The sequence below is a fragment of the Anguilla rostrata genome, chromosome 1 (genome assembly GCF_018555375.3).
Source record: "Anguilla rostrata isolate EN2019 chromosome 1, ASM1855537v3, whole genome shotgun sequence".
In the NCBI taxonomy this organism is placed as follows: Eukaryota; Metazoa; Chordata; class Actinopteri; order Anguilliformes; family Anguillidae; genus Anguilla; species Anguilla rostrata.
In genome coordinates, this window is record NC_057933.1 from 16,690,138 (window position 1) to 16,715,220 (window position 25,083).

The window sequence follows — 25,083 nt, forward strand, 5'->3', positions numbered from 1 at the left end:
GTACTTGGTCAAGGACAAGGTAACTCGCCTTCTAGCTTTATACTGTAATGCGTGGTATTACATAGCATACTATTACAAAATATTAAAATATAGCTTACAGTAAATTGGCAGTACTCTTAACTTTGCATATAAAGGAGCCTACTGTCAAATTGAATGGAAAATGGTGTCTTGTTACTGAATTTAACCCTTAAACAGACACGTTAGTAAAACTTTTTTTGTTGTTGATGTTTTAACTTCAAATGCATGTAGCTATTCCCAATATTGTAAAATTAATCCTTTACTACCTCTAATTTGGCAACATCTCACAGGAGATTGTGCATGTCAAAGTCTGTTAAATAACAGCTTAAATAAAATTGTCATTATTTTTCTTTATCAGTATTTTAAAACACTGTACATAGGTAGTATTATACTTGTTAGTATGATAAAAGTATTAGTATGACAAAAACATAATTACCACATGCTTAACATCGCTTACCCTATAGGCTGCCATAACAGTTTTGACCAAGCTGATCAGATCATAGATAACTGTGACACAAATGTTCTAAACAAGAAAAACATTGATGAATGAACTCCTACTGTTGCCCCCTGCGGGTTGTCAAAGAGAGTGTATTTTGTGGTGTACGTTGCCTGTTTAATGTGTGGCTAAATGCACTACATTGATTGATGTTTTGTAAACTGTGTTATGATACTTGCTCTGTGAATACAATGTGTACCTTAACACTTAAACTGCCTACAGGACACATCTAAAAATAGTTTGTATTGCCTACCAATACATGCATACCACAATCGTAAAATGCATATAGGCTACATAGCATTACATTAATATTTTTTTTAATCCAATGTGGCTTGTATAACAAAGTACAACACATTTTAAGTTTTGTTTGTTACATTAGATACAATTCTTGGAATAGTTTAAGTGATAATAATATTGACTGATTATTGTGCGGTCCATTTATAATGAATAAAAGGGGCCCGAGCTGGGTTGCCCTTTTGAATTGAAATGCATTTTATTATCTAAGAATACTCACACAATGAGTGCTAATCACATAATGAGCTATGGTGACAAATGAGGAAACAGGACAGAATACACATCTAAGTGGATATATAATGTGGAAGAAATGTGATCTTGTCATTGTTCCAAAGTTGATGTCAATATAATAGTTTAAATATAGAAAATATGTGTACCACCATTTATTATAATGAGGAAGCCCAAAATTGTTGTTGTTTGGGACAGTGCCAATACTTGCCCTTCTTTGTTGTATGAAAAATGTTTGTCGTCTTGTTTTGTTCACCCAAATAATGTGTTCTTCTGATGTTCGACATGGTCTGAAGATTAATTCAGAGGCTTGCGATTTCTCATTTATGGCCTATGGAGAAAGCGGATCTTTGGGCCAAGAAGCCAAATAGACGTGGATGCTTTGTATTACAATTAAATAATTCCAGGATATATCACTAGACATAGGGACAGAAAAGTCTTATCATGCATGACACATTCAGTGTGCATGTGTGTGTACTATGTAAGACAGATGCATTAAACATTGAAATTAATTGAATATATGCATACAGATCTCCATTATCCTCTCATGTCATTAAAAGTTACATGACTGGTTAGAAATGAATTTTTCACCACTGCAAATCTCCACCATTAAATTGTTTCATCAGCATCCTAAATTCTTGAGTTCAGTCCACAAACTCCAAGTATGAAAATATTAAGAATCACCCTCTGTGCATTCCCCAAGTGGAGGTTTGATCAACCTCTCAAAGTTGCATATACATCTCCAATCCAATCCCTCGTCTCGCTGATTCTGACACTGTCTTTGTATTTCAAACTTAGTGTTTATTGAAGACTGCTCCACAGACAAAGAAACTTTCACAACTGCATCTGCATTCTCATTCCCTGATACCAGCTCATGTGCTATTTCAGATAGAAATCCTGCACTGCATCCTACTACTGTATACAAGGATGGGTTCGTGCTCTAGATTCAGAGCTTTTCCATCAAATCATTACTGGATTGATTCAGATTATTATAAGATGGTTTCAGTGTTTATGCCTTGCCTAGCCAGGGATTTCAATATTCTGGCAATATCGTGTAGGTCCTATGTGGTGAAGACAATACGATATACATTATTACTTTGCTGTTTCCCCAGTACAATATTAAAGTGTTAAACATAGCTGGGCCAGACTTTCAATTCCAAGGGTCTTTAAAACTGTCAAGCCCAACATTTCAAGAATGTGAATTATAAAAACAGGAATCAAATTTATTTGAGTGAAACTAACCAAAGGTTTTATATTTTGGACAAATTTGCTTTGCAAGGCTGAATCGTTAAAGGCTTACCATTTACTTGCATTCACACTTCACTGCCAGTAGATGGCACAAATTATCAAGACACAAAATTAGTGGGTCACAGCTGACAATGGTGCAGCCTGGAGTGAAGCACAAACCATACAGTGGTGTAATGTATCTGTACCATTAGCAAATGTGCCACAAATATTTATTATCAAAAATATTGTCACCATAAACACAGCTGTCTTACATGTGGCTGATCTTATAATTCTTTAACATAAAAACCTGCACATAAAAAGTTACTGTGAAAATAAAGGAAACTGAAGTTCTCAGTAGACTTTTCTTAAAGAAACAGCCAGCTCATGCCCTAGATCATCGTTTCCCAACCAGTGTGCCGTGGCACTCTGGCGTGCCGTCAGGCAAGGTCAGGTGTGCCGTGTGAAAAATCCTTTAAAAAATGTTTAATGTTCAAATGAATTTAAAAAAAAACTTGAACAAATCCCATTAACAAAAGCCAAAATAAATGTCATTAAAATGCATATCGCTTAATTAAAACCCCAAAAGAACATTTAGGCCTACTGTTGGCACGTCACATCAATGTGGAGAGGGGTGCAGGGTGTTTATTTTTTATGCTTTTGAGAGTGGTGTGCCATGAGATTCTGTAAATTTGGGAAGTGTGCCGCGGAGAGAAAAAGGTTAGGAAACACTGCCCTAGATTCAGGGCTTTTCAATCAAACCATTACTGTGCTGATTTGTGACCAATAACATGAATATCCTTGGGGGGTTACAATGCATATGCCATATGATGAATGTGAGAAGACCAGAGGGGTCTGGCAGGTTTGGGGGCAGTGTAGACCAGGAGCGACCAACAGGTGACATGAAGATTAGACCGGGCTGAATATAAAATTCCAAAACTATGCCTGAAGATAAATTGACAAGTACTATGATCAAACTGAGTATAAGACCAGTAGATGTGTCTACTTCAATCAAATGAACAGAAATTAGCTAATTCAAAATAGTATTTCTCTGGCGTTCATTTTACATTACTTCTGTTAGAACCTACATTACAACAAAACAATTACTAAATAAATACAAATAGCAAAGATTTATCCGTCAAATGCGCTGCTTTTCTTGCAGAACTATAACATTAGACCATAGGCTAGATAGAATACGTGCCGACAGTTTTGGTTTAAGGGTCTAGCCATGTACCTGGTAACATTCTGCAAAGCTATACTGCCAGCTACACTGGTGTATAGTAGACATTTACATTTAATAACCAAGTTTAACAGAAAGCAACACACTTCTGTTCAGACTTTGCAATCGATAAACCAGTTTGCACTTTGTAACATTCGCGTGTCAGCCGTTTTACCGCCACATTTGGATTGGTTGTCGTAAATTGCTAGACGGGAAGAGTTCGTAAGTTCGCAAATACTGTGTTGGCTAGTTCAGGACGCTCCACCTCCGTACCGTGCAACCGCGATTAGACAAGATCTGAATGTACATAAGCATTTAGCATTGAAATGCCATGTGGTAGGTGGCACAACAGTCAAGAGAACTTGATTTAGCAAAATAAATCTTGAAGTGAATCCACACAGAAGCAAATTTTGTAAGAGCGGCTTACTCTGAACTGCAACAATGTCTGCGCAAATCATCAGCGGAAAGGAAGTTTCTGCGTGAGTTCACGTTATTTTTTTATGTGTAGTTGCTGCTCATTTTGACGATCGCGTAGATTTTAACGTTAGCTAACCAACTAGCTGTGTTTTAGCTTGCGAGAAACCAAGAGACCATGTAGCCGACGTCAAATATTGCGGTTGGAGTTCCACGTGCTGAAAGTGGCTCGCTAACGTTAGCAACATTGTACTTGGGATTAGAAGCAATTGATTATTATTAATAATAATATGGATATTATACAGTTGTAAAGCTGGTTATAGCATAACATGTAACCAGTGACTCTCTGAATTGCAGTTAGAAGTCACTGTTGTGACTTTCAAACTATAGCAGCCATGTGCTGTTGAACTTCGAACTTGCGACCGGAGACTGTAAAAAATAGGTTGCGACTGAGTTTCGTTTCGCTAACGTTGGCTATCTGCAGTTAAGTGGTTACGTGCAACGATACTGCTACGGGTTATTATTTGTATATTTTGTGGATGTAGTTACAGCCGGCTAGTTCGCCAGTTGTTTTTCGATTAGCAGTGGCTACCTCAGAAGTCACGGCCAGATGAACGGAGCTAGCTATCGTAATTATGCATGCTACTAAGCCCATTGCTGTGGATTGCACAGGGTGAGCCACAGTCTGCATTGCTCGGGGATAGCCACAGTCTGTGCATCTTAGCGTTAGTTTGCTGGCAATAGCTGCCTTTAACGCTCTAGTGGGATTTATTGCACATGTGAAACGAGAGGCTGTTGGCTAGTTAGCAAATGAATTGACTATTGGTCATTGCATCTTATGGACAGCGACCTTTTGTAAATGACGCTGGAACACGATAACTGTTCTCGTACAATAGTAAGAAAATGAAGCTGGAGAATTTCTATTCGGCTCAGTACGTTTATTTCAACACTTGCCATCAAATAACTTTCACTTCTCTTCAAAGTGAAATAACATTAAGTTAAATCTGTGGAATACCTTCGACGTCGCAGGCCTTCCTTGCAATCCGATTCATTTAGTAGGCTGTATTCATGTCCTGTCCTTTTTGTGAAAAACTGATACGTGTCACATGACTAAGCAGTGTGCTTTTCATTTTGTCCTTGCCACCAGCAATTAGTTACTGATCTAACAAAGGGTGGTCTTTCAAACCCATTCTCCTCCATTCACAGTGAGCCTTTTAATTTCCCGTCCCAAATCACATTGACTGAGGCAATTCATGAATCGTGGAGGCAATGGGGTCTGAGTTCACTGCATGTATGTATTGCATATATGTGGTTGTGTGTCTGCCAACGTACTTTACAGATGTTTTTGTTCTTGTTTGGCACTGTTTTCAGGTCACTTATCATTGTGGGTATGTCCGTTATCTTTAAGCAGTCATGTGACAGATTTACAAGTAAGCCAAATTGTTGCCTGGCCTGTGTCTTATTTGTGACACTGTGGTCTTGATCAGAGCACAAAGGTTGCTCTTCTCTCCTTTATCAGATCAGAGCAGTACTGACTGGATAAAGGGAATATTGTAAATCCTGGTGAAGTGCAGGCTGTTTACCAGTGCCATCTGTGTGGAACGCCAGATGCTCTAGTCTATTCTGTTTGTCTATAATGAATGAATACACAACCTAAGCTTTCCATTGCAAAATATAATGTAATTATGTCTGTTTTGGGTTGTGATTGGGATCCTTGTTCTAGACGCTAAGTTGTACAGTGCACAAAGGTCCCGTTAGATTATGAAATGCATGTTCCTTTGATTTTTTTTTTCTGTGACAAAGTAGATCCTATCATCTGTTGCTGCCATTTACCCATTATTGTGAATACCAGACTGTCACCGCATTTAAAATTATTGTTACCGCATTTAAAAGGAATGAAAAGGATAGAAATAAATGATTCCCTCTCCATGAAGCTTGTTTGTCATTGTACTTAACAGTCCTTCAAACCTTAATGTTGAAGTCACTGCTGGTGAAGCCATTATTTTTCTGTCCTATATATTAAGCATGTATGCCACACACTGTCAATTCTGTGCTAATGAGTTGTCACCACCAGGAGAGATTTTCTTTGTCCCCATTGATGTGAAACGTTGTGAGCAAAGTAAGCGAGATGTGATCTGACTTTTAAAAGCTGTCATCAGCACAGCCGAGGAGACATGAAAGGGTGGTTCTTCTGCAGCAGGCGGCAAAGCGCTCTGGCCTCGCACCAAACCAGCTCACTGGATTGTGTCCTCGTGTGTCCAAAAAAAGATCCTTCACTCCCATCAGTCATGCATTTTGATTGGCCCACTTGGGCCTTGCCTGTGTTTTGATTGGCCCTCTTGGGCCTTGCCCATAGTCAGCCCTATTCCTTGGTTGCTGTTTAACCGTTGTCTGCCACAGCTCTGTCTGACTCCTTAGCTGCAGGATCTGCTCCCATAGCCTTGACACTACGCCACAGGCATGCCGTGGGCAAGCATGAGGCGGCCCTGCTCGGAGTGGTGACACTGGAGTCCTCAGCCTGCTGACACTTAACACATACAGACATGGCATGATCATCTGAGGTGCCCATTCCCTTGCTATGCTGTGTGTTGCTTTGTGTTATCCCCTCCACACTACAGAGAACTGTCCATTCTGGCAGCACTATGATATTTAGACAAATGCAGGGATGCAGGATATGAGGGCATTGGCTGCAGTGCTCGGAGGAACCCAGATGTCTCCGTACAAGACGGTCATAAAGGTTATGTCCCTTGGGCGATGGCTTCTCTGGGCCTGCTGGACTGACTGGGGTGTCCTGTCGTTACCAGGCTGGTGAGAGAGCAACTAAAGAAGGATGTGGAGCAGATGAAGAGCCAGTTGCCAGATTTTCGCCCGGGCCTTGTGGTATTACAGGTTTGTGAGAGGTTCTTTCCAATTACACACCTAATCTCTTTGATACTGTGCTCTTGACTACCCCTCACTCTTCCTTTCTTTTTTCCTTACTTGCTTCCTCAGGCTGATGTCAGGTCAAGCTTCATTTAATATTAGTGACCTTCCCCCACTAGTTTAAGGTTTGTTGTCTGGTGCTGCTTTGGAAAACACTCCATCCTTGAGCCCCTTAATGCCTGATATTTCTGCATTTTAACAGCTAGACAAACTCTAATTCAGAGTTGCTGTACCAAGGCAGTCGAATAAATAGACTGATTCATTGTTAGTGTTATGTGGTAACAATGGAAGCACGAGTGAATTCAATATCAATTCATTTTAACAGCTGCGGTTTCTATAGTTCTGTAGTTAGGTAATTTATTAGTATAAATGAGTCAGAAGAATGTAAAAAATTGCTATTCATTATGCAATTTACACAGAAGGCAGTTTGAAATATCTTTTTTTTTTAAATGAGCCTTCTTTTGAATCAGGTTAACATGAATTGTACTGAAGTATATTGCCTGGAAACATATCGACTGCGAAAGGGGGTTGTTTTTAATGGAACTGGGATTCGGTCACATGTTAATTCATAATGCGGGAGTTCTGAATGGGGGAAACTGGGGCTAAGCTCAGAAATACGTGATATTGGATTGAAGTTAAGTCAGAATTCCGTTGCAGTTGTTATATTTAAGTAGAAACGGGCGCTGCTTCTAGGTCAAATTTGTGTGGGTCCACGGTTTATTCAGGGGCTGTATGCCTCTTGAGTCATATCATTAAAGAGTGTCACGTTCTGCTTTCCAGGTGGGGGACCGAGATGACTCCAACCTCTACATCAGCATGAAGCTGAAAGCTGCAGCTGAGGTGAAGAGGGGGAAACAGACACACGGTTGATGAAATTGGTCTCTTCAGGGGGTTGCGCTTTTAATGGTGTCACAGTGTTAACACTCTGGCTGTATTACATCTAGAGGAATTGTCCGTTGCACGTAACTTAACACTGTCCTTGTTCTTCAAGATTGGGATCAATGCCCGACATTTGAGGCTGCCAAAGACTGCAACAGAGGACGATGTGAGTACCATCTACGGGTGCCATTCTGCTGAAATTCTTTCAAATTTTTAATGTGCATTGACTTATTTGTTTAGAGAAAGCAGCTAAATGGCTTCCAGTTTTACATATTTCATTATGGCATTTAGCAGACACTCCTATCCGGAGAAACTTGCTCAGATGACTTTTTCCCCCATCCATTTATACTGCTGGATATCTGTACTGAGGCGATTCAGTAGCTGAATAGTAAACAGGAGCACCGGAGCATAAGCCCAGTTTCCTAATCATTATACTGCACTGTGCACCCAGCCTCCCCCGCAAGTATGTTGACCGTACATTCAGATATTTACTTGAGCAGTTTGCCTTGGATGGGGGTTTTCAACTGGTTTTGATCCAGGACCCCCCCCACCCTCTCCCACCCAGGCGCATAGTCATCCTATCCTCATAGTCATTCAGGTTGTCATTATTAATGAGAATTTATTCTCAATTGAACATCCTGGTTAAATAAAGGTCCAAAAATAATTTAATAATAAAAGGGTAAATGGATGTGCCATTTCAGTCTCTGTATGTATTCCAAAATGATGAATGGGAATTTCCTTGTTTTTACACAGTAATGAGTAGTAGAATAGTAGCCTATCATAGTTATATGTTGTAATCCTGATTACATCATTTATATAGGCTAATTAAAATATCAGTTAATAATGCCATTGCTTAAGCAGCTTGTCTTCCTTTTATAGCTAGTTACCTAGACTCCTACACATGTTAACTAGATTTACTACTGTGTGACATATAGTGCATTGTACCCTAAACCTGTCATGATGCTGCTTCTGATGGCTAGGTGGTCTCTTAGCTAGCTATGAACAGTTGCAAATGAACTGTTAGGTGAATTGTATTGATTGTATTGTAGCTGCATTATATCCCCTGTTTGTGTTTTGTGGAGCTTAGGAGAGCATGTTGTAAATCACTCAAAATTGAAATTTTCAAAAAAGCAGGGAAACACAGCAAAAGCTGCCTCCTGCCATCTGCTCACGTTGTTTATGTAAAAAAAACTTGTCCAGCATAGCAACAGTAACCAAGAGGGTGCATGGTTCTACTGGTGGATCAGTTGGGGCTTGGTATTCTCTAGTGTGCTGAAGATATTATGTGCCTGTTCCACTCTGTGGTCTCCCCCTCTCACTCTCTTCCTCCCTCAGGTCCTGCGCAGTATCACGGAGGTCAACGAGAACACAGCTTTCCATGGCCTGATAGTCCAGCTGCCCCTGGACTCCATCCACAGCATTGACACCGAGAAGGTCACCAACGCTGTGGCACCAGAGAAGGATGTTGACGGGTGAGACCCTGTTCCCCAAAACAATGCTATGAAAATGTGATTTTGAAAACAGCCTCTCCAGTGAATGCTAACAGAGAAAGCAGAGGCTTCTCTGCCAGGCCTTATTGCGTGTAATATCCTACTGGCTCTCATAAGCTGAGCTCAGTTTACTTATGGAGGCTCTGACCAGATGGCCAAAGCTGTGCTCTTTGGATGGTAAGCTCAATAGGTCAAACACCACTGTTTGCAGGCACTCTGGGGCCTTGCATCTGTTTTATGCCCAGGAAATCATTATTTAGCATATGCCTTTCCAGTAGAGCATATGTTGTATTACGGATTGGGCACAAGGACAGATTTTATTAAGCAATACTGGAGAGCAGCACTGACTTTCAATGTAGTGGCGCACCCTAAAGTCTGGTATCGAAGCTGACTGTGCCAGTCCTGGCTGGCCAGTAGCTCTGTTGGTCTGCGCATGATTGGCTGTAGTGTCACTCGGGGGTGGGCCTCAGCCGCTGTCGTCGTCTCATTGAGCAAGTGCAACTTCCCATTTGGGTGCCTGCAGACCGTCTGCATCGGCTGCGCATGCATTGACTGCGCAGCCCAGCTAGTGACCTGCAGAGTGAAAGGAATAAATAGCCAGCAGAGTTTTGGAGTCTTTGGGAGATGGGTGCTATTAGATGAACAGCAGCCAATCAGCCATATTGAGGTCATATGATGTTTTTATTTTTTCTGTGTGTGTTATTGTTTGTGTGTTTGTGCGTGCGTTGTGTGTGTGCGCGTTCCCAGTCTGACCAGTATAAACGCGGGGAAGCTCTCTCGCGGGGACATGGGCGACTGCTTCATCCCTTGCACTCCCAACGGCTGCATGGAGCTCATCAGACAGACAGGTGGGCGCCGCATGAAATCCATTAATTACGGGGAAGGCAATGCGCTGGCATCGGTGTCTGCGCTGCGTCTGGGATCAGTGCCTGTGTCTGTTTTTTGGCTTTCTCAGCCATTGCAGCACAAGGTCACTTTCTTATCGTCGTGCGTCTGCTGGAGGGCAATGTGTGGTGTGCGTGTTCTGATACATGAATAATGTTAAGTAATGAAATGAAACTCAGCACACGCAGTGAAAGCACGAAGCTTAGACTGAGGCATCCGCGAAAGGCAGGCAGAAGGGAAGTGGTCAAAGATCTCAGCGCTGGGGAATTTGAGTCATTCGTTGTCCGTGTGGTCTGCGTAGGCGTGTCCGTGGCGGGGAAGAACGCCGTGGTGATCGGGCGCAGCAAGATCGTGGGCGCGCCCATGCACGACCTCCTCCTGTGGAGCCATGCCACCGTGACCACCTGCCACTCCAGAACCGCCGACCTCGCTGCCGAAGTAAGAGACTCGCTCCCGGCCTGCAACTTGCACAAAGAGACACCATAGAACCAGCAAGTGACACAAAGAGCCTCCCACACAAACATCTTCCCACGAAGAGGCACCAAAACGCCTTTAACTATAGAAATAGCAAGCGCTCAGTTCTGGTTCTGGCGATAGCTGAGCTAGCCTGTGAGGATGTAATTTGGCCTGATGTTGTTTGGTTTGGTACTTAACTCCTGTCCCCCCTGAAAGTTCTTCACTTCCCCAGTGTGGTCTGCGGTTGAACAGTGCTGCCTCCTCCTCCTCCCCAGGTGGGCAGGGCAGACATCTTGGTCGTTGGGGCTGGGAAGCCGGAAATGGTGAAGGGAGAGTGGATAAAGAAGGGAGCGGTGGTCATCGACTGCGGCATCAACCACATCCCAGGTAGGCGCCCTCTGAAAATTCTGGGTCAAGCATTACAGTTGGTTATTTAGATTGTGAGGTCGTTCATCTGTAGCGTGTCCATTGGATCAGAGCTGAGGCTTGGTCTGAGAGTGCTGTGCTCTGTCTCTGTGTCTCCCAGACAGCACCAAGCAGAGCGGGAAGCGCGTGGTGGGCGACGTGCACTACTCCTCTGCCAAAGAGCGGGCGGGGTTCATCACCCCCGTCCCAGGGGGCGTGGGCCCAATGACTGTCGCCATGCTCATGCAGGTATGCAGCCACTCGCATTCGGGGGAGTGGTTAGGCACCAGCCAATCACAAAGGGTTAGCCGATCACATCTGGGGTCATATTAAAGATCCATTCAGAGAGGAGTTGTGCCATTAATTAGTCATGAAGATTTCCAATCAGAATAAGTGCTTTGACAGTTTTGTTTGAAACTCCAGTGCCCCCTTTTCTTTAGTTTAGGATTATGATTTTTGCAGACCATTTGAATATGAAACTTTTGCTGTTCATTATAAAAAAACGATAGCAGGCAAGGATTTTCTTGCATGCTTGTCCTGCTAAAGCCCTAGTTACTGGGACAGTGATGAGTCTAGTCAGTGATGAGTCTCCCTGATGTGCCAGGGTCAACTGTGGCTGGAAGTCTTGCAGAGTTATGCAGACAGGGAGGGCTACGGTTGGCTGGGTATTCCCTGCATCACTGCGCAAGAGAACCTGAGCCAGCAGCTTCTCTTCAGCGGCTGCATAAGTGCCCTGGTCATCCAGCACGACGGCTGCTCCGCTCAGCTGGTGGAATGCAGAGCCAGGAGAAGCACACGCTGGCTCCATGCATTTTTAAGGGGAGCACATGCTAGTGTGAATTCACAGGACTTTGTGGCAATGGGATGGGTCTATAAATATGAATTGACTTTCCAAATTCCAAAAAAGATCTGACGGTACTAGTGTTTTCTACTTGGCAAAGATGGCTGTACTATATGGAAAACCAAATGATAAAACGGGAACTTTCTTTTTCTCTTGTTTAAATGCAGCAGTTCTCCGCATTCAGCACGGCATGGTCACACAGTCTGCAGAAATTAAACCGTAATTGCTTGTCGTTCAACCGTGGTTCTTTATTCCAAGTGTGATTGTTTTCTCAGAATACGGTGCAGAGTGCCAAGCGCTTCCTTCAAAAGCACCAGCCGGGAAAGTGGAGCATGTCCTATACCAAGCTGAACCTGCAGAAACCTGTGCCAAGGTGGGTCTCACGCAGAGGGCATTTCTATTCAGCCGGTAACATTCCCCGCGGCTGATGATAAATAATGTACGCTGTCGATTGGACAGGAAGGTTCGGCTGTGCTCGTGTTTTTTCTGAGGAATGGGAAAGTGCCGTCCTCAGGAGCTTGGTGACATTTGCCGCTCTTGTTTCTGCTCGTTAATAAATCATGGCGTGACCCCCGCCACTCACAGCGACATTGTGATCTCCCGCTCCTGCGCACCCAAGCCCGTCGACCGCCTGGCCAGGGAGATCGGTCTGCTCTCCGACGAGGTGGAGCTGTATGGGAAAACCAAGGCCAAGGTCCAGCTGCAGACCATCAAGCGCCTGCAGGCGCAGCCTGATGGGAAATATGTGGTCGTCACAGGGTGAGACCCCTCTCTTTCTTTCTCTCACTCACTCATTAACTCCATTCATGCTGCGATTAGGGGAACAGCGCATGACTTCCTTCATCGCATAGAACCTTTGATTCAGAGCAGCAGAGAGGAGAGTAGTGAGTCGCTATGGTTTCACATGACAGTTCTAACGCTGCTTTGGCACTGCTGCTGTAATCTCTTCTTGACCAATCAATGTCCTTTGTCTCCCTCCAGCATCACGCCCACCCCTCTGGGGGAGGGGAAGAGCACCACCACAGTGGGGCTAGTGCAGGCGCTGGGGGCACATCTAAAACTCAACGTCTTCGCCTGCGTCCGCCAGCCCTCCCAGGGCCCCACCTTCGGGATCAAAGGTCATTGTTATTGGTCAATAATACACAATCTTTTTCTCAGTCTAATAAATGAAGGATGGCAGTTGATTTGTACCTTGATACTTTCAGGAAATGCATACGTTTTACGGTAAATTTTTTCAGTGATAATGAACTTGGAGATTTTCCACAGGTGGCGCTGCTGGAGGTGGATATTCCCAAGTCATCCCTATGGAAGAGGTATTGGATTGACCTTGTGATACATACATAGGCTCTGAAGGGGTTCATGAAGGGTGGCAGTGTATTGTGGTAGTTAAAGACCTGAGCTGTGCACCCAGAGGCAGATGAATTACCACATGGGCCACTGCTTCAGCTAATATCTAGTTTTTTAACAAATTGCATGTAAGAGTGAATAAATAGCTCCATCAGATATGATCGTTCTCTATTATCTTTTATTGTGAAGCAACAAAAATTCCCATTTTGTTCTTGTTGAAAAAGGTCACCTCGACTGGAAATTTGATTTGTTATGTTCAAGTAAAAAGATAATAAAAGTAATGAAATTTATTTAAAGAAAACATTCATGTTTTGGTGGCAGTCGTTTGTGAATTTGCAGTTTGCATTGTATTTCTTCCTACTGCGTGTCTGTTGTCCTACTGCGTATCATTATGACTAAGCATTTTGAATACACTGGTGAAACAAAATGTTTGCTGCAATGCAGTAAGATGGCGCCAGTTCCAAATCGTCCCCCCTCTTGTCGACTCTAGTTCAACCTCCACCTCACCGGCGACATCCACGCCATCACTGCCGCTAACAACCTGGTGGCTGCCGCCATCGACGCCCGCATGTTCCATGAGTCCACGCAGTCCGACAAGGTGAGGACCAGATTCGCCGTTCTGCTTTGTCATCGTGCCCTTGTGACTGGAGACGCTGACCCGTTCATACTGTGTTACTGCTAGTTATTTGGTGTTTTCTTTATTTTTATTCAATGTACAGTGGCTCCAGCATGCATTGACATCAGCGGGCATGAGGTAGTAATCCAGCCTGTTCGCTGCTTGTCACTCTCTCTCTCAGGCTCTGTTCAACCGGCTGGTCCCTCTGAACGCTGGACAGAGGAAATTCTCACCCATCCAGCTCGACAGACTGAAGGTGAACACACTTCTTTCATTTCTTTTTTAGTCCCTCGCTTTCAGTGGTTTTCAACCCTTTGAACAATATGATCAGCATGTCTTAACTGTTGGGTGGTAACAGGGGGAACAACAAACAAAAAAATTGGCACACACAAAAAAATTTCCCATTAAAACTCCTATCAAGATTGTAAATCATAAAGATATTCTATCGCACTCTAAATTTTAATTACTCAATACGTATTTTTGCATAATCTGCAGATTCTTTTACACAAGGTGATTTGGGCCACGCAGTGTTGCAGCTTTGCCACAGTTAACATCTGGGCCAAAGTTTGAGAAACCTTTTTGGTATAAGCTCCTGTTTTTAATTATAATATTGATTAGTACTAAGAGCTTCATTAATAAGTGTTTGTACACCTCATTTTTTTAATACAGGATCTGTCGAGCAATATGTACATGCCTTAACGTCTGTGATCTCTTATCTTCTCTTCATCTGGCCCCAGTACTAGCCAGTCATTAATCAGAGTTTTGCAAAACCAATCTCCAGAGTCTGTAGAGACTGGTGACACTCCAAATGCATGAAGAGATAAGACGTTTCATTGGCTAGCGCTGAGTGCAGACCTTGCTGATCTGTTTTCCTTTGTTCTCTGTGCAGAGGCTGGGCATTGAGAAATCTGACCCCTCTACCCTGACAGAGGAGGAGATAACTCGCTTTGTCCGGCTGGACATCGACCCAGACACCATCACCTGGCAGAGAGGTACCGGACCAAAGCGTGCGTGCGTGCATGTGCGTGTGTGCATGTGCGTGCGCGTGCATGTATGTGTACACACCATAAAACAGGTTGATTAAATATGAGATCAATCAGAAAATCATTCTTTATATTTGTATAATTCCATTTACTAATAAGTTGTCACATAGTACATGAAAATTGATATTTTCTGGAGAAAATCTAAAGCCAGAAGCCAGAAAAAGATCTTGGGATGGCCAGCTGGGATGTTTATTAAGACTTTAAATTAGGGTTATTCAAGGATTTGAGACTGCTGAAGATCTTGAGGCTCTTGTGGCTAACGACGCCACTAGAAGAACATTCTACAGTAGCCTTAGTGCAGGGATAGGCTGGGACTCTTCACTCCAGGACTTTGGTATCGAGTGGATTTGGAGCAAAGTGGGAGACAAGTGCAGAATCAAAAGAGCTAAATCTATGCCATCTTCACTAATTTATCTATCAGTCCTGTATACTTTTGTATTGTCCTCAGTTTAGGCTGGTCAGTGGACGTAGTGTCCTTATGCTAACTGCAGCATGATATACTATTAAAGTCTTGGCAGTCCAATGCTAATAGCGCCTGTAAACACAGCAATAACTAGTCTAGACACTTCTGCCAGTGGTTTATGGTTATACAGTTGTGCTTTTATTGCAGTAATGGACACCAATGACCGGTTCCTCAGGAAGATCACAGTCGGCCAGTCTGCTACAGAAAAGGGATTCACAAGGACGGTAGTTAAATGAGCTCGGAAACATGAACTTTGGCACACTACAGGCAGTGTTAGATAATACGCAATACTGATAAGAAAAATCAAACAATCCAGTTACAGTGGCCTACATTACGTGTCACCTTCAGAATCATGAAACGATAGACGTTATTGTGCAGCCAATTTCTCACTGACAGTGAAGAAATGTAGCAGTGCCTTTGATGCTGTATGGTTTAACTCTAAGCCAGCAACATGAGTGGCAGCTGTGACTTGGGTCAAATTGTGCACTGTGCTCCCCCCAGACGCAGTTCGACATCTCGGTGGCAAGCGAGATAATGGCCGTGCTGGCCCTGACCAGCGGCCTGGAGGACATGCGGCAGCGGCTGGCCAAGATGGTGGTGGGCAGCAGCCGGAGCGGGGAACCTGTCACCACTGGGGACCTGGTGAGTGGCCACGTGCTCTCTGTGCAGTCCAGCGTTAGCCTGTGCCTCGCCCCTAGCCAGCTGTGTGCTCTGGCAGTATATGATACTGTATGCTAACCGGAACAGTCTGTCTTAGTTCTTAGTTGTTTAGATAACTTTGCTACTTGCTGTATTGTAAGTGAGTGCAACATTGTTGAAACATTTTGCAAGTCAGAACAGCTTGTAAAGAGCAGCAATAAATATAGGGGAGGCATTGGAATGTCAAGGCCGTGTTGCATTCCGATGCTGATGTTGAGGATTGTGTGATTACATTTTGGATGGCGTGGAGGCTGGGGGGTGTCGGCCTGTCCTTTGTGCTTCAAAGGCACCAATCCTCTGCCCCCTACAGGGTGTGTGCGGGGCACTGACGGTGCTGATGAAGGACGCCATCAAGCCTAACCTGATGCAGACTCTGGAGGTGGGTAGAACAGGCAGCAATGGTGTCCAACAATGTCCAGCTTCACATGCCCTGCCTGCTCGCTGTCAGGGACTGTCTTCAGAGGCTGGCACTCTACCTGAGGGTGTAACCAGGTGCAAAGGAGCATGGGAGTGAAGGTGTCAGGGGATAGTGATTGCTATTGTGTCACATAGATCACACTTGCCAATTATTTTAGATTTCTTTAAGGCTGTTTGGGTTGCTCTGCAGTATTTTCATACAAAGAAATCCACCCACAAACTCACTCATAACTGTTGGTAGGCTTTTACACAATGTGCCTTTATCACAAAGATGGTCTTCCCTGTGTGGTTCCTCTATTCATCCTCTCCTTATTCTGTAGGACCAGCATGGATGTGCTTAATGGCCTGTTCTCTTCATTGTGTTTTCTATGTTTTTATGTTCTTCACATTTGTGGTTTGGTATTACAGTACCTATGTTGTAAACAGGAGAGGTTGCTAATGGCCATGTTAAATGAAGCTTCATGTTGGATATTGTAACAGGTCTGCTAATTAACCGTTGTTTCAAGGTGTAAAAATCACAGTCAGTCTGTTGTGGGATTCACCGGTGGGGTTTGTATGAAATGGGAAAGAATGGGGCCTGTTGATATGCGGCTGTGTTTGTGCAATGTGAGACGTCTGTCTGCTGCTTAACCTCCGAGGGCTCTCCTCTCTCCAGGGAACGCCCGTGTTCGTCCACGCAGGTCCGTTTGCCAACATCGCTCACGGCAACTCCTCAATCCTGGCCGATAAAATCGCCTTGAAGCTGGTGGGCCCTGAAGGATTTGTTGGTGAGTCAGTCCGATTGTTCATCCTGCCGCCTGTTTTACTTCATTCGAGTGACACGTAAGTAGTATTAATTTACCTGCTGGGGTAAATGCACGAGTATGACATTCGTAATTGCACACTGAAGTGCTGTAGTATTCCCATTAGCCCCCGAGCAGTGCCCTGAGCCCAGGTACACGTTCCCTTTCCGGGTGTTTCCCTGCTGATTGCTCCTGTCTCACAGTGACCGAGGCTGGCTTCGGCGCGGACATCGGCATGGAGAAGTTCTTCAACATCAAGTGCCGGTACTCGGGCCTGCGGCCGCATGTGGTGGTGCTGGTGGCCACGGTCCGGGCCCTGAAGATGCACGGAGGCGGACCCACGGTCAGTGATCACAAGGGAAAGGTCCTCAGAGGACTTTGGCCCTACAAAGCGTCTGTGATGTCTATATGAATACTAAACTAGCCCACAACACTATTTTATTACGTGGCACATAATCCAAGATGTGCATTCATTATATTTATTATTGTAAAACATTTGGAATTGTAGATTTTGTTTAGACTTAAGACTTCGCATTTAAAGGTAGCAAATGTACACAACCTGGAATAACTTCTAGTTCATACAAACAGAAGATCCTTTTTTTTGTTTCATTCAGTGTCTTTATACATCTTCTACTTTGTGTCTACTTGAATACAAATGCAGTCCTTAGAATATGCTAATCTCCTTGGTAATACTACTTTGTGGAAGTTGTTCAGAAACACCTCATTAATTTTCTGCCCTGCAGTGTGTATCCATGTTATGTGTTCCTTCTGAGAATTGTGCGTTTGGCTCTGAGAAAATGAGGGCTTATTGGGTTCAGTGAGGGTGTGACGATTCTTCTGCCGCTTTGCTAATTTCGATGCAGCCGGTGTCTGTTACTTACCAGTGGTGTCTGCTGTTTCATTGCAGGTCACTGCGGGGCTGCCACTACCTAAGGAGTACACAGAGGAGGTAATTTGCCCTCCGTGCCCAAGGACAAGGGCCTGTCTTGTTGAAAATCTTGTGTTGCCCAGTAAAATAGTTCATCCTGAAGAAGTGCTATCTCAGTAGACATGTTTTATAGCTGTTCAGTGTCAGTAGCATCCACTTTACCAGGTACTCACTTTGCCCTCAAACTATGGACTTGGTCTTGAATTGCTTGATGGACTCGAAGCCCATCAAGCGCTTAGACTGATGCAGTGCCTGATCATCTGCCATATATTGATAGGGTTTACATACGTGCTGAAAAATGAGTCTGTTTGGCTTTTTAGATTGATACTGAGAGACAAGGAATCTACATTGATAATATTACTGTAGGTTGTACAATATTATTGCTGCCAAAGTTCAAGAATCTTTGCCATTGGACTTTCGTTGTTTGCAGTTTTCAGTATCTCCTCAGAAAGATGGGACCAACAGAAAATGTTTAACGTCATCTGGCCCCATTTACAAGTAGAAATGTTGACACTCTCTTCACAGCCCTTATTGTATGGTTAGAAGAGTATTGTGTATGCTTCCTACCTATATGGCCACTCTGGTATGATAAACATTTAAACTGCTTTGCTTTTTGAGGGTCTTTAAGACCGTGTTTCTTAAACTATGGGTCGGGACCCAAAAATGTGTCGCTGGAGTGCATGAGATGAGTCCAGAATGACTCTGTAGTCCAGCAGGCTATGCTAGTATTTGTATTTGACGGGTCCCTGAAAGTTACTAAATTTACCATTTGAGTCTCGATACTAGAAAGTATTTCTAATTTGGGTTTAAGAACCAGTACTTTGAGAAATTAGTAAGATCTCACCACCTCTGTGTCTAAAGGCCATTTGAAGTCTTTAATTGTCTAGGTCTGGTGAGAGAAGACACAGCTGGTGAGCCAAACTGGCAAATCCAGCTAACTTATCTGTGTACTTTGACATTTGCAGTATCATTTTGTTGCAACATTATTTGCAATGCAATACAACATTGTTTCTGTAGTGTCCCCTGGTTACATCTTAAATCTTACCAGATTCCAAAGTTAATTGGCAAACAGTGTTACCGTTTTTGTAAAAAAAAAATCAGCCTCCAGCTTTCCTTTCTACTTTCTACATTTTCCTCAATATCCTCTTGTTCTGTCTGATATTTTTGTTTCCTGAGTTTGCTCAGAAAACAACTCAGTTATTTGCTTTGATCTTTTGAACCAATGAGAGAGCTTCTCAGTAAGCATCATTATGCTCTTATAAACGCATTATTAGTGACATTATCTTTGCATGCTCACTCAGTGTTGTGAGTCCTCACGCATTGGTATAAACAGTCAGAATAAGCTCCTTGTGTTAGCTAGTGTTGTAGATAGCATCAGCAGTATTGAGAAAATGTTCAAAACATTCTGCTTCAAAATGGAACATTTCTACGGCTGTATCTGTACGCATATAAATTACAATTACAAAACCTTTATTGCAAAATGAGAGAATTGGTAAATGCTTGTCCATTAAATAGACTTGGTTCTCCACAGAATAATATGAACACTCTGCCTTTGTAAATTCTCCCTGAATACCATTGGCCAACTCCAGACCTATGTCACTAATGTGGTTAAGCAATATCCTGCCTCTAGAGCACCAATATTGATCGCTTGTTGCACAAGTACAGCTCTGTGAAATACATTCATTGGCATAATGGCTCCAGTCTGCCTGTTTGAAGGTATATTATTCACCGAATAATTTGAGAGTGGGAGGGGTTAAGGGTGGTCCACTGTGAAATGCTGTCATGGTAACGGTATCGTCACTCCTGTAGAACCTCGAACTGCTGGAGAAAGGCTGCAGTAACCTGAAGAAGCAGGTGGAGAATGCCAAGGCCTTTGGGGTTCCCGTAGTGGTGGCAGTGAACGCCTTCAAGTGAGTAACCATAAACCTGACATGGACCCACCGTCCTGCCTGCTAACCATCCGAACCCTTTGTTTGTTCCATTTTTCTTCTTTTAGTGTCTCGATGTATTACATTGTGGGTATCCTCAGTCTTCATTAGGTCAGCTTTAAACTAGTTACACAGTCGGTCAAGGGTGCATTTTAGTTTGAGCTTCACAGGCTAGAAGGCAAAGGTTTTAATTGCGTTGAACTAGAATACAGTGTTTTGTTTGCTTTTGGTCCCAGTTTCCTATAGAACAACGGCAGTTTCCCTGTATTTGAAGTCCCTTGATCTATTGCATATATTGGGCATGTCAAATTGACCCAGAGCTTTTTTTTTTTTTTTGTCCGTGCCTGATGTGGCTTCAGAACAGACACGGATGCGGAGTTGGATCTAGTCTGCCGCTTAGCCAAGTCTGCGGGAGCCTTCGATGCAGTGCGCTGCTCTCACTGGGCTGAAGGGGGCGCTGGTGCAGTGGCCCTAGGGCAGGCCGTGCAGAAGGCAGCCAACGCCCCCAGTGATTTCAGGTTCCTCTACGATGTGGAGGTAAGGGCTGGCATGCCTTACACTGCTTTGTTCATTTCAAACACAATGCCTGTGCTGTGCATTTATTTCAGATATGCAAAGCATCTGATTATCCCCAACCACTTTCTCACATTCAAGTAAAACCAATCATTTTTGCACATTTATAATAAGACTGCCGCTCTTTTTTTTTTATTATAGTATCTCAGCATGTGCACTTTAAAGCACAAATTCCCCCTGTGCTTTGAATGTAAAACAGCATTAACAAAGCAACACGCACTATGCCCATGTTAATTCGAGCCCTGTGGCATTATTTGTTGCCAGTCATGTAGCATTTTACCTCAAAGGCAGAACGATTCCGGCACAGACCCCCAGAGTTAGCCGTTTGAAATAGCACATTTCCGCAGAGCACCACACCTGTCAGGCATGTGCCAGAGTTAATGCTGTCAGTGGGGAACGAGGGATTCGGCCGGGACTGAGCCTGAAACACAGCAACAGAATACGACAAACGGTGGTGGCCCCTGGAAACCTGAATTGAATAGATTTTTTCACATTGCAGGGCAGGTGTGGTTGTTTGGGAACCAGATTTGATACCCCTGTGTGTCAGACTTCAGCCCTGTGCACCATTGAATAGTGTGTTTTCTTAACCTGAATTGTTACAGGGAACATCCAGTTGTATAAATGGTTATTCTTATGTACGGCATTGACTATTTGCATTTCCTTGTGTAAGGCTTCTTCAAAAAGATAAATAATACACATATTGTGTGTGTGTGTGTGTGTGTGTGTGTCGTAAAGCTACCCATTGTTGAGAAGATAAGGATCATAGCTCAGAAGATCTACGGTGCTGATGATGTAGAACTCCTACCTGAAGCCAAAAACAAGGTGGAACTCTACACCAAACAGGTGAGAGAGCAAATTATCATTTGGCTTCTGGGGGCAATGCGCTGGTCCCGTTAACTGGAAGTACCGCAGGAGATGTATGCATATCATATCCACCCGAGGAGCGTCTTTACAGAAATCCTGGCATGTTTATAGTCTGATGGGCAACTCTTCAATTGAGAATGCAATGGAGGTTACATTACATTTATGAGAAGTCTGTCAAAGAGAGACTAGTGAGAGAGCAACATGGGCAGGGGGAGGGGTGGGTAGTTTGTATGTACCAAGGTATTTGTGTGTCTGTCTATTTGACTGTGTGTATGTCTGCAGGTTGCATATCCTGTTAAATGGAAAAAGCAGACCATCAAATGCCAACCCGTACTGTAGAACTGTGGATTTTATATTGATCAGGAAAAATACAGATGCCATTAGATGTGGCAAATGAAAGATCTGAATTGATTGTCTTTAGTCACTATCATATTTCATTCTTGGATTCTTGAAATAACCGTAATTGGCTCAATTCTCTTGTTTTTAGGGCTTTGGGAATTTGCCCATCTGCATGGCCAAGACTCATCTGTCCCTGTCCCATGACCCGGAGAAGAAAGGGGTGCCCACGGGGTTCGTTCTCCCCATCCGGGACATCCGTGCCAGTGTGGGCGCTGGATTCCTCTACCCGCTGGTTGGCACGGTGAGCACTGCACCTTCTACTTCCCAACAATTCAGGAAGTCACTGGCTGCTGACGCACCATTACAGTGAAAAGCATCCCCCTTAGAGAAATGTGTTTACGCTTTTATCTTGTTGTGGTATATGCACATTCTTTTCCAATAAGGCAGCACTACATAAGTGGGAAATAGGAATAATAGCTGTTGTGTAGACTATCATCCTTCGTACTTATAGTTATAACTGTTGTGCATGCTGCACATGCTGTGTAATTATGTTTTGAGAAAATGACACTTTGCAATTTAAGAAATTCTCCGAATCGGCAACACAGCCTGCCTTTAGAGTTTTCACCCCCCATTGATTATTTCTTATTTGCTGTGTTGCAAAGTCAAATCAGAATGTATTTAAATGGGATTTTTTTTTCTATTTCTACATAAGTAACTTCATAATGTCAAAACTAAATAAAGCAGGGGTGTCCAACTCCAGTCCTGCAGTGTTTTTGTCTAATACTTTGTTCTCAAGGCCTTAACTGGCTGCTTATTCAAAGGAAACCACAAATACTTAAAGACACTGCAACCTTCTAGGACTGGAATTTGACACAGCTGAAGTGAAGTATTAAGATCCCTTGAGAATTATATTTAAAAGGCAAAAGATGATGTAGTTATGTATTCACTCCTTTGTATTAACAGGTCACAAGGGTGTTACCATTTTTCTATGACGGTCTTAAAAAAAGGATCCACAATCCAAAAATGGCCAGTAATAGCAGAATTTCAATTCCTAAGTCCAAGAGTGTATTTAGTGAAACCACCTTAAATCCCTGAACAGTAGAAACTTGCAGGATTTGATGTGCCTCAGGCCCTCTACAGATTAGCTTATGTCAGATAAATTGTTAAAAATAACATTGAGTTATTAAGACGTGTTGATTTAGTCGAGGCGGACGTGGTGATGCAGAATTGAGCAGGAAGGAGAACAGGTGTCTCACAGTGAGCTGAACCGTGATGGGAGACACGAATGAATCGGAGAAACCACTCCAAGGCTACTTTATAATTCCTTCCGTGTGGCACAGCACACACATGCACATCTTTCACAAAACCTGGCGGATTTAGCCGGTTTGAAACATGTTTGGTTTTCTGTGCGGTGCAGATGAGCACGATGCCTGGCCTACCCACAAGGCCCTGCTTCTACGACATTGACCTGGACCCAGAGACCGAGCAGGTGAACGGCCTCTTCTAAGAGGATTGCTCTTGGTGTTCAGGTAAGGAAGCCGACACGTTTTGTAGGAAAGTGCGGACTGTAATTTTGCAGGCAGAGGTTCATGTTAAAATCAAAGTGACATCCCAATGTTTGTTCCATATTCAGTTACTCCGTAATTTGAGTTTCATACTTCTAAGCACACTTATTATCACTATGAAAATTGTTTTGGTTTTTGCACTTTATTTTTTTCTCCATATGCACAGGAGGTGTAGCTTTTTAATTTGATACTAATGAGGAAGCTAGTATTGCAATGTACAAAGTACTTTATTGCATAGGACCGGCTTGCCTGACCTCTTTCTCCATTCCTCCCTCCCTCATTCCCTATCTCCTTTGTCTTTCATCTTGTTCAGGACCTGTATGCTGCATGGAGGAGATCAACAGCCTCCAAGAAATTCTAGTGAAATGTGATGGAATAATTTTCACTTTACAACTGGGACACCTTCCATGTCTCCTACCAATATTGTGATTCGATTTTTCCAGTGGATAACTGATGGAATTTGAACATGTGATTGCCTCTTTTCTACAGTAAACTGACTATTAAAATTGATCCTACAAAACACCGTCGGAGGAAACTTCAATTCTGTTTAGCCTTTCAGTTTAGAGAGTGATGTGTGAAGAATGCATGATCCTATCATGAAAGTTAATGTCTTCATCAGTGGTGGCACCACGTCCACTGAGGGTTGTTTTATTGTCTGTCTCTGAAAGATAATTGTAGCGACCTTTTGGGTTGCTCCACATTATCTGCCTTGAACTCATGCCCGTCTGTCTTAGTTTTGCAAAGTATTTGCAATGGCCCATATCACAATAATAACGGCAGCCAAAATTAAACTTTTCTAATGGCATTTATCTCCAGACCATAGTGATAGTGACATTGTTCCCTTTCACGGTTTAAATTAAGACTTCCTGGTAGAATGTGCAGACGAGGTATTCATTTGCATTTGTCAGAGGGTAATGAAACATTCCATTGCTGCTAATGTCTTTGTTAGCCATAATAAAAAAACAAACGTTTCCCACAGTGGGAATATGTGCTTTGAGAAACTGGAGCATATGGTGTCTTGAGGAACCGTTCCTTCGAGATTTATGCGAAGAGCCACATATGCAGTATGAAAGGGAGTTGAACCATTGCTTTGAGTAATAATCAGTGAAATATGTTTTGGCATCCATATGCTCTTATCCTGAGCAATTTACAGATTACCTTTTTTATGTGCAGTTCATGTATACAGCTGTATATTTTTACTGAAGCAGTTCAGTTCAAGTACTTGCTCAAGGGTACAACGGCAGAGCCTCAGCTGGAAATTAAACCCTCAACCTTTGAGTTGCAAGCTCAGTTCCCTAACCATTGTACTTCACCACCGCCCACTGTACGCTTTGGCATTGCTTTGGACTGTATGTGCGTTATTTGTATTGTTTCAGTAGTCTAATGAATGGCTTGGGGATAATTCAGAATTAAAGACCGATAAATTAACCTTTTTCCTTTTTAATCCTGTACTAGAGCAAGGTGCTGTGTTTGGATTTGAGTTGATTTTAAAGACAAGCTGGATGGTGGAGCAGCAGCTTGATCGGTTATAGAACTCTTAAGGCCATCGCTGCCACTGCCATCGACATTAGAGCTTGGTGTGATGGGAGAAGGTTTTATGGTACATCTGAGCCAGCCCTCTGAGATTTCTTGTCACAAAGCATTTAACGTGACGTCCTCAAACCAGATAACTAGGCCATAATGATTTTTTTAAACCATTAAATATTTATGCAGGCAAATGCTTTTTTAGAGAAGGGATCAAGCTACAG

General features: G+C 43.2%; 2 protein-coding genes across 3 annotated transcripts in view; one reads left to right on the forward strand and one right to left on the reverse strand.

Moving 5' to 3' along the window:
• Positions 1–552, reverse strand: part of aspg (asparaginase homolog (S. cerevisiae)) — a 28,782-nt gene extending 28,230 nt beyond the window's left edge. The window contains exon 1 of the mRNA XM_064325751.1: positions 476–552. Coding sequence (XP_064181821.1) covers positions 476–490 — 15 coding nt within the window. The 5' untranslated portion in view covers positions 491–552. The remainder of the gene's footprint in view (positions 1–475) is intronic.
• Positions 1–24,763, forward strand: mthfd1b (methylenetetrahydrofolate dehydrogenase (NADP+ dependent) 1b). Of its 2 annotated transcripts, none has more exons than XM_064325711.1 (28): positions 1–19; positions 6,698–6,782; positions 7,596–7,655; positions 7,807–7,860; positions 9,030–9,166; positions 9,932–10,032; positions 10,371–10,507; positions 10,801–10,912; positions 11,052–11,179; positions 12,047–12,144; positions 12,357–12,530; positions 12,753–12,889; positions 13,038–13,084; positions 13,609–13,716; positions 13,916–13,990; positions 14,624–14,726; positions 15,388–15,464; positions 15,742–15,882; positions 16,250–16,318; positions 17,012–17,123; positions 17,342–17,481; positions 18,046–18,087; positions 19,876–19,976; positions 20,354–20,531; positions 21,303–21,410; positions 21,919–22,071; positions 23,188–23,299; positions 23,649–24,763. In XM_064325711.1, exons 2-27 carry the CDS (start codon positions 6,735–6,737, stop codon positions 23,275–23,277), a joined length of 2,730 nt encoding a protein of 909 aa, XP_064181781.1. In that variant the 5' UTR covers positions 1–19; positions 6,698–6,734; the 3' UTR covers positions 23,278–23,299; positions 23,649–24,763. The 2 variants fall into 2 exon arrangements, with proteins under 2 accessions (XP_064181781.1, XP_064181771.1); XM_064325701.1 differs by lacking the exon at positions 1–19 and adding an exon at positions 3,693–3,958.
• Positions 24,764–25,083: the final 320 nt, after the last annotated feature.

What these genes read in the sequence shown, in the direction of transcription:
- mthfd1b (XM_064325701.1), top strand. Translation starts at nt 3,921, where the DNA reads ATGTCTGCGCAAATCATCAGCGGAAAGGAAGTTTCTGC. An exon ending in CCAGAGAAGGATGTTGACGG is followed by an intron (nt 9,167 to 9,931) that starts GTGAGACCCTGT and finishes GCGCGTTCCCAG; the next exon opens with TCTGACCAGTATAAACGCGG. An exon ending in CGGCATCAACCACATCCCAG is followed by an intron (nt 10,913 to 11,051) that starts GTAGGCGCCCTC and finishes TGTGTCTCCCAG; the next exon opens with ACAGCACCAAGCAGAGCGGG.